At 37.7% G+C, this 12,827-nt stretch overlaps 2 protein-coding genes across 2 annotated transcripts; both read left to right on the top strand.

Moving 5' to 3' along the window:
* The first annotated feature begins 3,012 nt into the window (after positions 1-3,012).
* Positions 3,013-7,959, top strand: LOC130734527 (serine/threonine/tyrosine-protein kinase HT1-like). Its single transcript, XM_057586979.1, has 3 exons — positions 3,013-3,798; positions 4,901-5,356; positions 7,465-7,959. Exons 1-3 carry the CDS (start codon positions 3,424-3,426, stop codon positions 7,711-7,713), a joined length of 1,080 nt encoding a protein of 359 aa, XP_057442962.1. The 5' UTR covers positions 3,013-3,423; the 3' UTR covers positions 7,714-7,959.
* A 3,047-nt stretch (positions 7,960-11,006) lies between these two features.
* LOC130733921 (uncharacterized) lies at positions 11,007-12,095 on the top strand. The gene has a single exon (XM_057586216.1). It carries the CDS (start codon positions 11,007-11,009, stop codon positions 12,093-12,095), a length of 1,089 nt encoding a protein of 362 aa, XP_057442199.1.
* Positions 12,096-12,827: the final 732 nt, after the last annotated feature.

The following is a 12,827-nucleotide window of genomic DNA, read 5'->3' as shown; positions in this document are numbered from 1 at the left end:
CCAAAAAACCTTAGCACTTACCCCATTGGAAAGGTCCCAATTGAAGTCAAAAAATGGTGATTGGTTCAACCGGCAAGGGAACCTATCAAGCCGCTCGACACCTATAGACAGAGATTCAAACCAGCCAAGCAAACCAAAGCCCTACCAACAAAAATCCAACAAATCGTTATAGAGATGAAACTCATAACCTAACGATGATAAGAATAGAAAGATAAACAAAACAAGGAAATGCTAGAAAGGACATTAACCAGCAACAAAGGGACCGCCACCATAGCCTCCATGACACACCTCCAGATTTAGAGATGCAAAATACATATATCTCCAAGTAGGACTCATTGCACCCGCATGGAGGATGACTGTGAATCAATACTAAGAGAATGGAGGACTTGAAAAGGTCTCCACCCAACACAACTAGAGTGCCCTCCATGGTTTGAAACATAGAAATCAGACCGATCAAAGCGCCATTGTTGCACGAGAAGAGGAGATCCCATCCACGCCGCTAAAAAACTTGCAAAACCCATAACCATCCCAAAGACCAAAGATTGGCGACAAGGTCGAAAACTCGCAGAGGAGGATGAGCGAGACACCGCCAAATGAAGCAGCTATAAGAGGATCCAGGACCGGGATCAAAACAAAACATAAAAAATATCCAACTAAAACTCCAAATCTAGAAACTATCTGGTCGCCAAAAGGAGATGGCGCCGAACTGGATCCAGGACTATGTTGAAGAAGAAGAGGTGGACACCCAGAGATCCTGAAAGAGAACAAAAGGGGAAAGCAACAAAATACTACCCCAAGAACAAATCTAGTATCAAAAGGATCCCAACACGAAAGCCACAATTTGGGAACCTCCTCTTCGCAACCCATACAACCAGCTTCACCCTTGAGAACCGTCGTCGCATGCCAAGCTCAATCCTCCAAGGTCAGTTGCCTTTAAATTTTTTCCTCTCGTTTCACTCTGTAAAAGATTAATGACACATACAAAATGTTAGTTAAGGGTAATTTGGAAAGCATACATAATTTGATAACAAATTTCATGTTACTAACTACTATATTCATACCAGCATAGTTGTAGTTTAAGGTTATGCACACAGTTTAAGAGCTCATTAAATTGATATATAATTTGACTAAATCATTATTATAATTAAATAAAGCATTCCTTACTAGTGCTCTACTAGGGTTTAAGACATTTGTTCTTCTCACGGTGGCGGTGGCCGCTCAGGACGGCAGAGGCGTGGTGCCTGTAGTCCCAATCACGCCTCTCTTGCTTCGGCGCTCTATGTTGCGATCTGGGCCTTGACTTCTCGTTTACGTTTCTGGTTCCTGGAGCTTTAGAACATCAAGCTTATCAAGGCGGTGGCGGCAGTTCAGGGCAGTGGCGACCTTAAACTCTGATTTTCTTTTTAAGGAGATGAAAGAAAAGAATGGGGGCAAGCTCTGTTAGGGTTTCCATAACCCAAGCATAATTTGTGATGGTTGATGGCGTTCCGACGGTAGATAGAGGCGGGTCAGCGACGAAAGACAAGGAAGAGGAAGAAGTCGAGTTGGAGGAGGTCTGGGGCAGGTCGATTTCAGAATTGGATGACGATGGTGAGGAAACGGGAACAATGAGGAAAGAGGTCGAGAGAGGCAGTTCGTCTTAGAGCACCAAAGGACCACGATGCAACGTTGTTACCCTCTTCGTTGATGACATCGAAGAGGCTATCAACTTCCACCATATCCGGAACTCTTTTCTCTGTTTGGAAGCCTTTCAAGGGTGTTTGTTCAACGAAAGCGCAAATTTGGGAGGTGATTTAGTTTCAGCTTCATCCATTTTCTTTCCCGGAAGCAAGCTTCCTCTGCAATCGTTGCTCTCGATGTCCTTAGGGTGGGAGGGGCGGCCTTGATAGTGGCACCAGCTAGGTTCCCTAGAGATGAGCAACAAAGCCCTGTTCTTAATGCTTCTCGTCAAAAGGTTCCCTAGAGATGAGCAACAGAGCCTTGTGGTTAATGGCCTTACTCATAATGATTTTCTTAATCTTCACTCTTGTGCTGCTTATCTGGCTGAAGTCAGAAGTTTAGTCCAGCAGGATTGAGAGGTTGTTTTCCATCATGTCTCTAGAGCCTATAGAGTTTAATAAGGCGACATATGCTTTAGCAAAGTTGGGCTTGAAGAGAAGGTTGCGTTAAAATCTGGGGTCACCCCTCCTTCGGAAGTTCTCCATCTCTTGGAGAAGGGCTAGTTTATTTTTGCTGTTTTGTTTTTTGAATTCCAAACTAAAAAAAACAACTTGAGGATAAACAATAATCTTTTATGCTACCCTAAAAAAAACAATAATCTTTTATGCAAGTGAATATTTGTCTTTACTATAGTTACCAGTAAACTGAACAATTTCATGTGCATGCGGACTGAAAAATCAGTTTTGCATGTATTCTTTTGGTCTAATATGATTTTGAGCCAAACAATGTGAGCACCAAATAATGGATAAACTCATAATGTATTGTATAAGCTTATATTATCATGTCTAATACGGTGTATTTCTCAAATAACAATTAGATTTAGTATCTCTTTATAGAAGTAAAATTTAAATTTATGATTAATTCAAACTATGAAATAGATAAAAATAAGATATGGATAAAAATTGAAAAATATAAAATTAAAGAAAAATACAAGGATTAGAAGAGAAAAAGTTAAGTTTTTAGATGTATCAAAAAGAGAAAAGGTTAAGATAACTTTTGGCGCAAAAAAAGTTAAGATGATAATTACAAATTTAATTCAAAACGGACAATAACATAAATTGAATTATAAATAAAGAAAAGAAATTTCAAAAAAAAGAAAAGAAAAGAAAAGATAAAAATATAAAATTGAATAGGTTGGAATGGCAATAGTGGAAAATATGAGAGAAATAAAAGGCGAAAATAGGAAAAAGAAATAGGAAGCGGTCATAGTCACAAGAGACCCGGTTTGTCTCCTCAGAAGTGGATCTTCGCACGTTACGACCGAGTTAGTACCTACCAACGTAGCTAGCACCCAAAAACCACCCCCATCCCCACCACCACACTCTCTCTCTCTTCTCTTCAAATATTTACATATATTCTCACTAAAAAAAAAACCATTCTCAATCACATTCACCACCATCACCAACACCAACACCATCATTATCATCAATCAACAACTAGTACTATTACCACCTACTCTTATGGAAATTCACAATAAAACTCATTGTTCTTCTTCTGATGCAAACTTCTTCTCCTGCTCTTGCTCCTGCTCCTGGTTTTCTCTTTTGTTTTAAACCTTATTTTATCCATCTTTCTTCTCTTTACCTAAAATTTTCCAGAGCTATATTCGTAATGTAGTTAGTTATTTATCTCAAAAACTATTCACAAATTTTCCAGAGCATTTGTTTGTTGAAAAACATTGCGGATCTACATTAACAGTAGCACATGAAGAATTCTTACTGGCATAAGCAAATATGGAGCAGCGGCGGCGGCGGCGGGGGGAAGGCAGGGAGGAGGCTATCGTTGGGTGAGTACAAGAGGGCGGTGTCATGGTCGAAGTATCTGGTGTCTCCGGGGGCGGCGATAAAGGGGGAAGGGGAAGAGGAATGGAGTGCGGACATGTCGCAGTTGCTGATTGGAATGAAATTTGCTTCTGGGAGACATAGTAGGATTTATAAAGGGGTTTATAAGGAGAGAGATGTGGCGATTAAGCTTGTGAGTCAGCCGGAGGAGGATGAGGATTTGGCTTGTTTTCTTGAGAAGCAGTTTACTTCTGAGGTTTCTTTGTTGCTTCCTTTGCGCCATCCCAATATCATTACTGTGAGTTCTTGTTGCTTTTCTTCTTGTTTCATTGTTCTGTGATCTGCATTTGCCTTCAGTTTTTTAATAAAGCAATGGTGCTTTTTAGTTTTTATGGGCTACTTTCTTTCTTTCTTTTTCAATTCTCCACTCTTTTTTTTCTGTTAAAAGTGGAATTTTTGTATACTCTACCCTCATCTTTGGTTTAAAGGGGAGGGGGAGATGAGGGGGATTTTAATGATGAAGAGCAGAGAGGAGGTATTTTAATGTTTAGTTTGGGGAGGGGAATCGGGTGAAACAAAGCTCGTTTGGTGTTTGGTTCGATCGAGAGGGTTTGTGAATTTATAAACCTCCGGGTTATCCGGTAAGGCAGTAACCCATGCCGATTATTTCAGATTTGGAATTTAGTCGTAGTTGTGGTTTTTCATTCCCGTGGTTTTTCATTCCCGGACGTATAATGCGGGGATCGAACATGAGAGCTCTTATGGCACACTTAGGATGGGTTACCAGCTGAGCTACCCCTCATGGGTATTATATAGGGAGGTATAAATTTGAATGTAATTGATACCAATCATTCAAGTGTCCTCTGTATAGAATCACTGATCAAGTATTGATATTTTTGAAAGTGGTAGGTGTTTTAGTAAGTGCTTTAAAATGCGATTAAGGTTTCTGTCGCGGAATTGCGGACAAAATGCGTGTTGATAGGGTCGCAATGCTGTTGCGGGGAGTCTAATTCTCTTTACGTTGCGGCTGCAATTGCAGATGCGGACCGCAATTTAAAACCTTGATTATAATTAATTCTTTATGTTAGAAGTTCATATGGCATTATGACATGATACACAAGTGTTAAAAAAGGTTAGTGCTGAGCAAAGTTTTAAATCGCAGTTATGTCGCGATCTTTGATATTGTGCAAAATTGCTTACAAATGCTGCCGGTGCAGCCGCAGTTGCGGTGATACATAAAAACTATTTGTTACGGCCGCAATTGTGGTTGCAGACTGCAATTTAAAACCTTGATTCTGAAAGTTGTACTTTTTAAAGAGAAGATATTGTTTGGTGGGTAAAATTTTGCTACAGACAATAATAGAGAAATTAAACATTTTCCACAACTTATTATGCTGCAGTTCGTTGCTGCTTGCAAGAAACCTCCAGTCTTTTGCATAATTACTGAATATTTGGCTGGGGGCTCATTGAGAAAATACCTACATCATCAAGAACCGCATTCAGTTCCGCTCCATCTTGTTCTGAAATTAGCCCTAGACATTGCGCGGGGTATGCAGTATCTTCATTCTCAAGGGATAATTCATAGGGATCTCAAATCAGAGAATCTCCTGTTAGGGGAAGATATGTGTGTAAAAGTAGTAGATTTTGGCATCTCCTGCCTGGAATCTCAGTGTGGCAGCGCGAAGGGATTTACCGGAACCTACCGATGGATGGCTCCTGAAATGATCAAAGAAAAGCATCACACCAAGAAAGTAGATGTGTATAGTTTTGGCATAGTTCTATGGGAGCTTTTAACTGGACTGACACCATTTGACAACATGACACCAGAGCAGGCGGCATATGCAGTTTCCTACAAGGTTTGCATCACAATTTACCTACTTACATGACACATTCTTATTGTAATCTGTAAAGAATTTGAAATATTCAGTTGCATTTGTATGTCTGGTGATTAATCTACATATTTACCCCAAAAAATCATGTGATTTATGGAATGAAAATTCTTAGTCTGCATAAAATTAACTTGCCTCTCTGCTAATTTAATTTTTAATAGAGGATCTATCTCATTACCATTGATTCTAAAACTGATTACATAGGTCATAGGGATCCTTTTGTTAAAAGGAACACTAGACTTCATAAGTTTGCGATGTTACTATTTGTGTCCCTGTAAAAAGAAATCTAGGCATGCATAATTGGTTTATATAGGCCTTTAAGAATTCTAGCCTTTTTATATTGTTTTCTTTAATTGGTTTATATATTAGATTTTATTCAGTAGAATCCTTTCATTGATTTACTTTAGTTGTTTTCTTTAATAGGTCAGATTTTTATGGATTCTGATCCTTTCATGTCATTCAATCAGTCTTTAAAAAGGCTTTCAGTATTCAATAAATGATCAACCAACGATTTTCTCTCGTTTTGTTAGTCTTATAAAGGGTTCTGCTAAGGGAAAGTCTGCTTCTTCAAATTCACTATAGGTTGCCAGAAGTGTTCTTCCCTTGTTAGACTTGTTACTAAGTCCTATTCCACTGTTCTCATAAACTACTTTCACCAACAAAATGAATTCTATCATTAGAATCTCCTGATTTCTTAAATGAAAACTGTCTATTTCTCTTTTTATAGATGCTAAATAAGCAAGATTTATAATGCATTTAGGTAAATAACTTAATTAAGAGTTTATCGCACAAGCACTTATTCATAAGCTAATTTGAGAAACTCATTGAAATAAGCTCAAAATTGATTACAACTAGGTATTAGACTATAAGTGCTTATTCATTAGTTAACCTGGGTAGCTTATGAAAATTAGCTCAAAACATCTTGTAGACATAAATTATTTACATAAGCTCTACCAAACACTTGCATAAACTCTTATAACAATTTATTCTGCTTTTGCCAATATTATTAAATAGTGTCAAAATCAGTCTTGTGTAATAGATATTCTTGTATGCATATATGTTTGTGTGTTCATTTTGATTCATATATGCATGAATTTGATTAGGTTCTTTTGATGGTCAATGTGCCCCGTATCTTTCTCAAACTTGTGGCCGGTGTGGGCAACAATCATTCATTGTCTATAATCTTTACAGAGTATATCTTCATGTGGTTATGCTTGAGATAAGATAGCCTCACTTATCTAAGCTAGACACCTCATTAACAATATTAAATTAGAACAAAATTAGATGTTTCTCTATTATCCCTGACATCTAAATGATTGTTACTTTTCCAAGATTCAGAATATAGTGCATGGTATATATGCTATACATGGTTATGAAAATCAATGATTGCAACCACCCTACTTCTCTGTCACATGCACAAAACATCACAACAAGGTCCCATACAGTGGAATCACTAATTGAAGAGAAGCTTTATTTTTCCCCTTAGTCAGAGCTGCAAGAACCTATATAAAATGTAATATTACTTTTATCGTTCATTGTCTTTGCACATGCTGCACTATCTAAGAGATATACTTTGAATCTGAAGCTCTATAAAATAATAAAAAATATATATAACTGCCATTAACTAAAGAAGTGTTACATCCTATTTGGCCATAGGCATGTTCTGAGCATGGGACTTGTGAAACTCTTCATGCATGTTATGAAAATGCTTTCATATGTCAGTTCTGCTAACTTCATGGGTTTGGCAGGATTGCTTCTCTCTCCTTGATTCACATTTGAAAATAGGATTTGGATTCCCTGCATTCAATGGAAATCTGCATTTACGTATTCGAATATTTTGATCTGTTCAATTAAGATCCAGATAACTCAGCTCATTCTGAGTTACTATTTAAAATTACTTATTACAACTTAAAATGTGAATTGTCAGATCAAAGATTAGATGACTAAAAATGTTTGATTGTGTGAACGTGGAATTTCTCTGACGGCAGGAAATCCAAATCTATAAAATGGGGAGATTTATTCATTTTACTTATATTGATCTCTCATGTTCAAATTGGGTGTTTTGACTTGTGTAGAATGCAAGACCACCATTGCCACCTGAATGTCCTTGGGCATTTAGCAACCTCATTAATAGATGCTGGTCAAGCAATCCAGATAAAAGGCCACATTTTGATGAGATAGTTTCCATTTTGGAGAAGTACACAGAATCACTTAAGCAGGATCCAGAATTTTTTGCAACTTACAAACCGCGTCCTGCTAGTACAATTCTGGGATGGTTTCCAAAATGCATTGCTTGCCTTATGTCTGCTGCTTGCAAAGCGTAGCAGGAGATTCTACTGGTCAAGCAATAGCTGAGTTTTCTGTAATGTGACTGAAGAATTGTCTTATACTCAATCTCATGAACGAAGAAGATGGTCAATTGACAAATATAGTCTCTTCAGTTTTAGTGATCTCTTTTAATAAGTTACTTATGCCATTATTAATGGCTACGTATTGTGTCTTTCATTTTTACTTAGTTTAGTTGTATTTTTGGTCTTCTTAATTTAGATCAAGTTTGATTTTGTTTTTTATTTCCTAGATTTTAGCTAATTTTGTTCTCCCCACTTCATTTTCTTTTCAAATATATTAGGGTTTATGATGAATTGGATATATGATACAATTTTAAAAAGTAAATTAGTGAAATTTTAACAGGAAATGAGATTAGGGTTTAAAGAGGGGGGAAATTGAGATTTTTAATTTTAACTTTAATATTTTAATTAATGATTTTGATTAGAGGAACATCTACAATTAAATTGGTTCAATTTATGAAGATTTAACTCAGAAAATTAAGTTTTTTTCTTCCCCTGCTCATCATTCTCCACGGCCCAAACCTCACTTTTCCTTGCATGTGATTGAATGGCATATTATGCATAAATACTATGTTTGCATTACGTTAATGTGACTTAACACATAATAACAATCACACACCCAAAAGGACCCAAAAGGCATCAAGCCAATTCAGTGAACAACCACATCTTTCTTGACATCCTATCATCAGATTATTAGAGGTTATTCGCCCAATTTGGTTGCTTGGTGAACGTTTTTGTCCAGCGCTCTAGGAGGTCTGGGAGACGTTTTCGTTTTTCTTTTATCAGTTTCTTGTCGTTGAAGGCTGCTTCCACGACAATTAAACGTTTAGATGAGTTTCGGATGGGTAAAGCTTCTCTCTTTGTGTCTTTGGCTAAGCCTTCCAATAAGGTTGTGATGGAGTTCGGCTCTAAAGTCCCTACTCTTCAACCTGCCTCTAGGATTTCAGTTTCTGGTCTTGGTGCTCCCTCTTGGAGGGATGCTGTTGTTGGGTTAAAGAAGGATTCTCAGGTGTCGTTCTGCTCCGTTGGAGATTTGGTGGTACCCCTTGCTTTTGATAGGGATGTCGTTCCCGTTCCGTGGTTGACAAGTTTGGAGGGTTTTTTGTTGTTGGTGATTGCTATAAGATGGGGTTGGGTATCTCTGACGAAGTCCTTTTCCCTGAGGCATTTGGTTCAGTTCTGCAAGGTGGTTCGACCTTTGTTATTGGAGGGAGGGATGCTTTTCTTTTCCTTGAAATTGGTTGTCCTTCTAGAGTGGTAGAAGATGATGAGGGTTTTGTAGTTGAAGTTATGTCTAACACAAAATGTCATATAAATGTTCAATATGAATTAAGCAAATAAGTATCAATAATCAACCCCCAAATAGGAAGCTAACTAGCACAAATAAAAATAAACAAGAACGCTGAACTGCAAAACAAGAAAAAAATATTAAAACTATGTACTAAAATAAAAATAATAAAAATAAGGCTTAATACATCAGAAGGCCCCTGAAATTGTAAAGGGAATCAAATTCAGGGCCTGGAAATTGTTTGCATCAAATTAGGTCCCTAGGAAATTTTTTTTTAATTCAATTAAGGACAAAGTGTGTCTGATGCTGAAGTGACTTCAATTTTAGCCTACTCAGCTTTTTCACGTGGCATTTTAAATTTTTTTAAATTGAAAAAATTCTAAAACTTAATCTTTTAAATCCAACTCACATAGGATTTTATTATACAATTAGGTTTTTTTTAAACAGTACTAGGTTGATTAAATCAATAACCCAGAAAAATCTTATCCTTCATCGTCAACGGAACCCAGAATCGTAAAGGAATCAGAAATAAAATCCCTCATTCAAAACTCTTCATCTTCTTCTATAATCTTCTCTTCCTTTTCTTAAGCACAGCAGCTTACCACCTCCCCTTTCTTTTCAAAACGACAACATAACGCAGAGGCAAGAGACTAGAGAGAGAGAGATGGCGCGAGCGGCGAGTGGGAGAGAGAGGGGGGATAAGATCGGCGGCGGAGGAGCTCGAATATGGGATTATTTCAACGTTGAAGAAGGCTTGCAGAGGAATATGGATGGAGACCGTAGGTGCTGTCCCCTGCCAATGTAGATGCAGATCTAGCCGTTGAGTGGGTACATAACCTCTCTCCCCCACCGTGGTTGATTGGAGTGGAGATGATGATTTGGGTCTGAGATTTTTCATTGCAGTGGTGAAGAAGAATATATCAATGCTTTTGTTTGGGATTTTTAATTCTGGATCTGAAGGTGAAGATGGATCACAAGAAGGTGATTGCTGCGATGAACCCGTTGAGGTATAGGGGAAAACCCAGGTTGGGGATTGTGGTGGAGCTGCTGAGAATCACTGATGTGTTGAGCAAGAAGCTATGTTCTTATTAGGGTTCAATTTGGGGATGAAGATTTGCAATTGGGTTCAATTTGGGGATGAAAGGGGATTGGTTATAATTAGATTATTAGGTTAGTTTATTATTTAGATTATTAGATTGTTTAGTTAAGGATTATTAGATTAGGTTTTTTTTTTAACTTTTTTTTTTAAAAAAAATTCTGATTAAATAATTGAGTTGGAATTAAAAATTATTATTTTTTAATTTTTTAATTAAAAAAAAAATTATAAAAGCCACCTGTAATTGATGACTAGGACAAAATTGAGATCCGATACACTTTGTCCTTAATTGAATTAAAAAAAAATTTCCTGGGGACCCAATTTGATGCAAAAAAATTCCAGGCCCTGAATTTGATTCCCTTTACAATTACAGGGGTCTTCTGATGTATTAAGCCTAAAAATAAATAAGATAAGATGAGGAAACTAACCTATATAGTTGACAAAAGGTATAATGGTATGAAAGTGGCGTTAATTCTGAAGTTATATATATAGGTTACTGACGGCTTTAACCGTCAATAATTACTAACGATTTAGGTAATCATAATTAAGAATTAATGACAGTTTGGATCATTAATTAGAATATCAGTGACGGCTTAATATACAAACTTTGTCAAATCATCTCAAATAAGTATTTAAGCCCAAAGCTAGTTGATTACCGGGGAGGGTAATTGATTCTGCTGTGACTTTTACCCACTTTAAGTTTCAAATAGATTGACCAAAAAAAAAAGTTTCAAATAGAAATTTCAAAAAGACTCGTGTGATAATCAAATACAATTTTAACTTATCAAAGGCGAGGGAGTGACTGGGGAGTGGATCTTGTCTGTTGATGGATCTTCCAACGACAAAGGAAGTGGGGCGGGAATAACAATTAAAAGCCCAGATAAGATGGTCATCGAGCAATCTTTGAAATTTGAATTCAGGGCGAGTAACAACCAAGCAGAATATGAATCATTGATAGCCGGTTTAAGACTTGTCGTTGAGTTGGGAGTTCAGAAGCTATTCATCAAGGGTGATTCTCAGTTGGTGGTTAAACAAGTAAATGGAGAGTATCAAGTAAATGACCCACAACTTTCCAAATACTTGGAGATTGTGCATAGGCTAATGATGGAGATTGAAAAAATCAGGATAGAGCACATTCCAAGAAGTCAAAATGAGCGGACAGATGTATTGGCAAAGTTGGCTTGCACGGGACGATTGGGCAACTACCAAACAGTCATTCAAGAAACTCTTCCTTTCCCCAATATTGACCTAGTTGAGATAAAGATAAAGGCGGTAAAGGCTATAACAGAGGGGGGGGGACCCTCATGGATGGAGCCAATTAAATTTTTTATTCAAAATCCCCCAAGAGAGGACGATTTAAACACAAGAGAAAAGCGCAGGGAGGCCAGTTTTTACACACTAGTAGGCGGCGAACTGTATAGACGAGGAATAATGTCACCATTACTCAAATGCATAGACATTAAGGACGTCCATGGAATTATGGCAGAAGTTCATGAGGGTGTATGCTCTAGCCACATAGGAGGGCGATCTTTAGCCGTGAAAATATTAAGAGCGGGATTTTACTGGCCAATAATAAAGAAAGACTGTTTGGAGTATGTTAAAAAATGTGTCAAGTGTCAAGTTTTTTCTGATCTGCATAAAGCCCCGCCAGAGCACTTAACAACCATGATGACACCTTGGCCCTTTGCTATGTGGGGAACATACATACTAGGTCCATTTCCAGTAGCAAAGGCGCAAATGAAGTACATTATTGTGGCGGTGAATTATTTTACTAAATGGATAGAAGTTGAGGCATTGGCGACCATTAGAGCCGCCAAAGTTAGAAACTCTTTATGGCAAAGGATAGTATGCAGATTTGGTGTTCCCATGGCATTGGTGATGGACAATGGGACTCAGTTCACTAGTAACTTGATAAGAGAGTTTTGTGCAGACCTTGGGATTGAGATGCGGTTTGCATCAGTAGAACATCCTTAGACCAATGGGCAAGCGGAATCAGCTAATAAAGTAATTTTGAATGGTTTGAAGAAGAAGTTAGACGAGGCAAATTGTCTTTGGGTAGAAGAGCTGCCAAGCGTGTTATGGGCATATAACACAACTGAGCAGACAAGTACGGGAGAAACGCCATACCGATTAACTTATGGGACTGACGATATGCTTCCAGTAGAAATTGAGAATCGAAGTTGGCGGGTATCCAGGTTCAAGAAAGCCGAGAATGGAGAAAATCTGATAGCAAATCTAACCATGTTGCCCAAAGAACAAAGGGAAGCACACCTGAGAAATGAGGCTGGAAAAGTAAGGATCGCCCGAAAGTTTGCAACAAAGGTAGTGCCGAGAACATTGAAGGCGGGAGATTTAGTGCTCCGGAAAAGAACACTACCCAACAAACACAACAAATTCTCACCCAATTGGGATTGACCTTATAGGGTGATTGAAAACATTGGGAATGGAGCCTATAAGCTGGAACAATTGAATGGAGAGAGGGTTCCAAGGACATGGAATGCCTCGCATTTGAAGCAGTATTTTAGTTAAAAGAAACAACAAAAATTAAAGAAGTCGCACTCTTTTTTCCTTTATAAGGTTTTTAATGAGGCGGCAAATGTAAATGAAGGGACGATAGTTCTCATGTTTTGAAAATCAATGAAATTTTTTCTTTTCAAGTGACTTTAGTTTTTATCAGTTTATACGTGTACGAATATTGGGCGGAAT

This window comes from Lotus japonicus, chromosome 1 (assembly GCF_012489685.1).
Source record: "Lotus japonicus ecotype B-129 chromosome 1, LjGifu_v1.2".
NCBI lineage: Eukaryota > Viridiplantae > Streptophyta > Magnoliopsida > Fabales > Fabaceae > Lotus > Lotus japonicus.
The sequence above is the reverse complement of the archived record's forward strand: the minus strand, read 5'-3'. Positions and strand labels throughout refer to the sequence as shown.

What these genes read in the sequence shown, in the direction of transcription:
- LOC130734527 (XM_057586979.1), top strand. Translation starts at nt 3,424, where the DNA reads ATGAAGAATTCTTACTGGCATAAGCAAATATGGAGCAGCGGCGGCGGC. An exon ending in GCCATCCCAATATCATTACT is followed by an intron (nt 3,799 to 4,900) that starts GTGAGTTCTTGT and finishes ATTATGCTGCAG; the next exon opens with TTCGTTGCTGCTTGCAAGAA. An exon ending in CATATGCAGTTTCCTACAAG is followed by an intron (nt 5,357 to 7,464) that starts GTTTGCATCACA and finishes TGACTTGTGTAG; the next exon opens with AATGCAAGACCACCATTGCC.
- LOC130733921 (XM_057586216.1), top strand. Translation starts at nt 11,007, where the DNA reads ATGGTCATCGAGCAATCTTTGAAATTTGAATTCAGGGCGAGTAACAAC.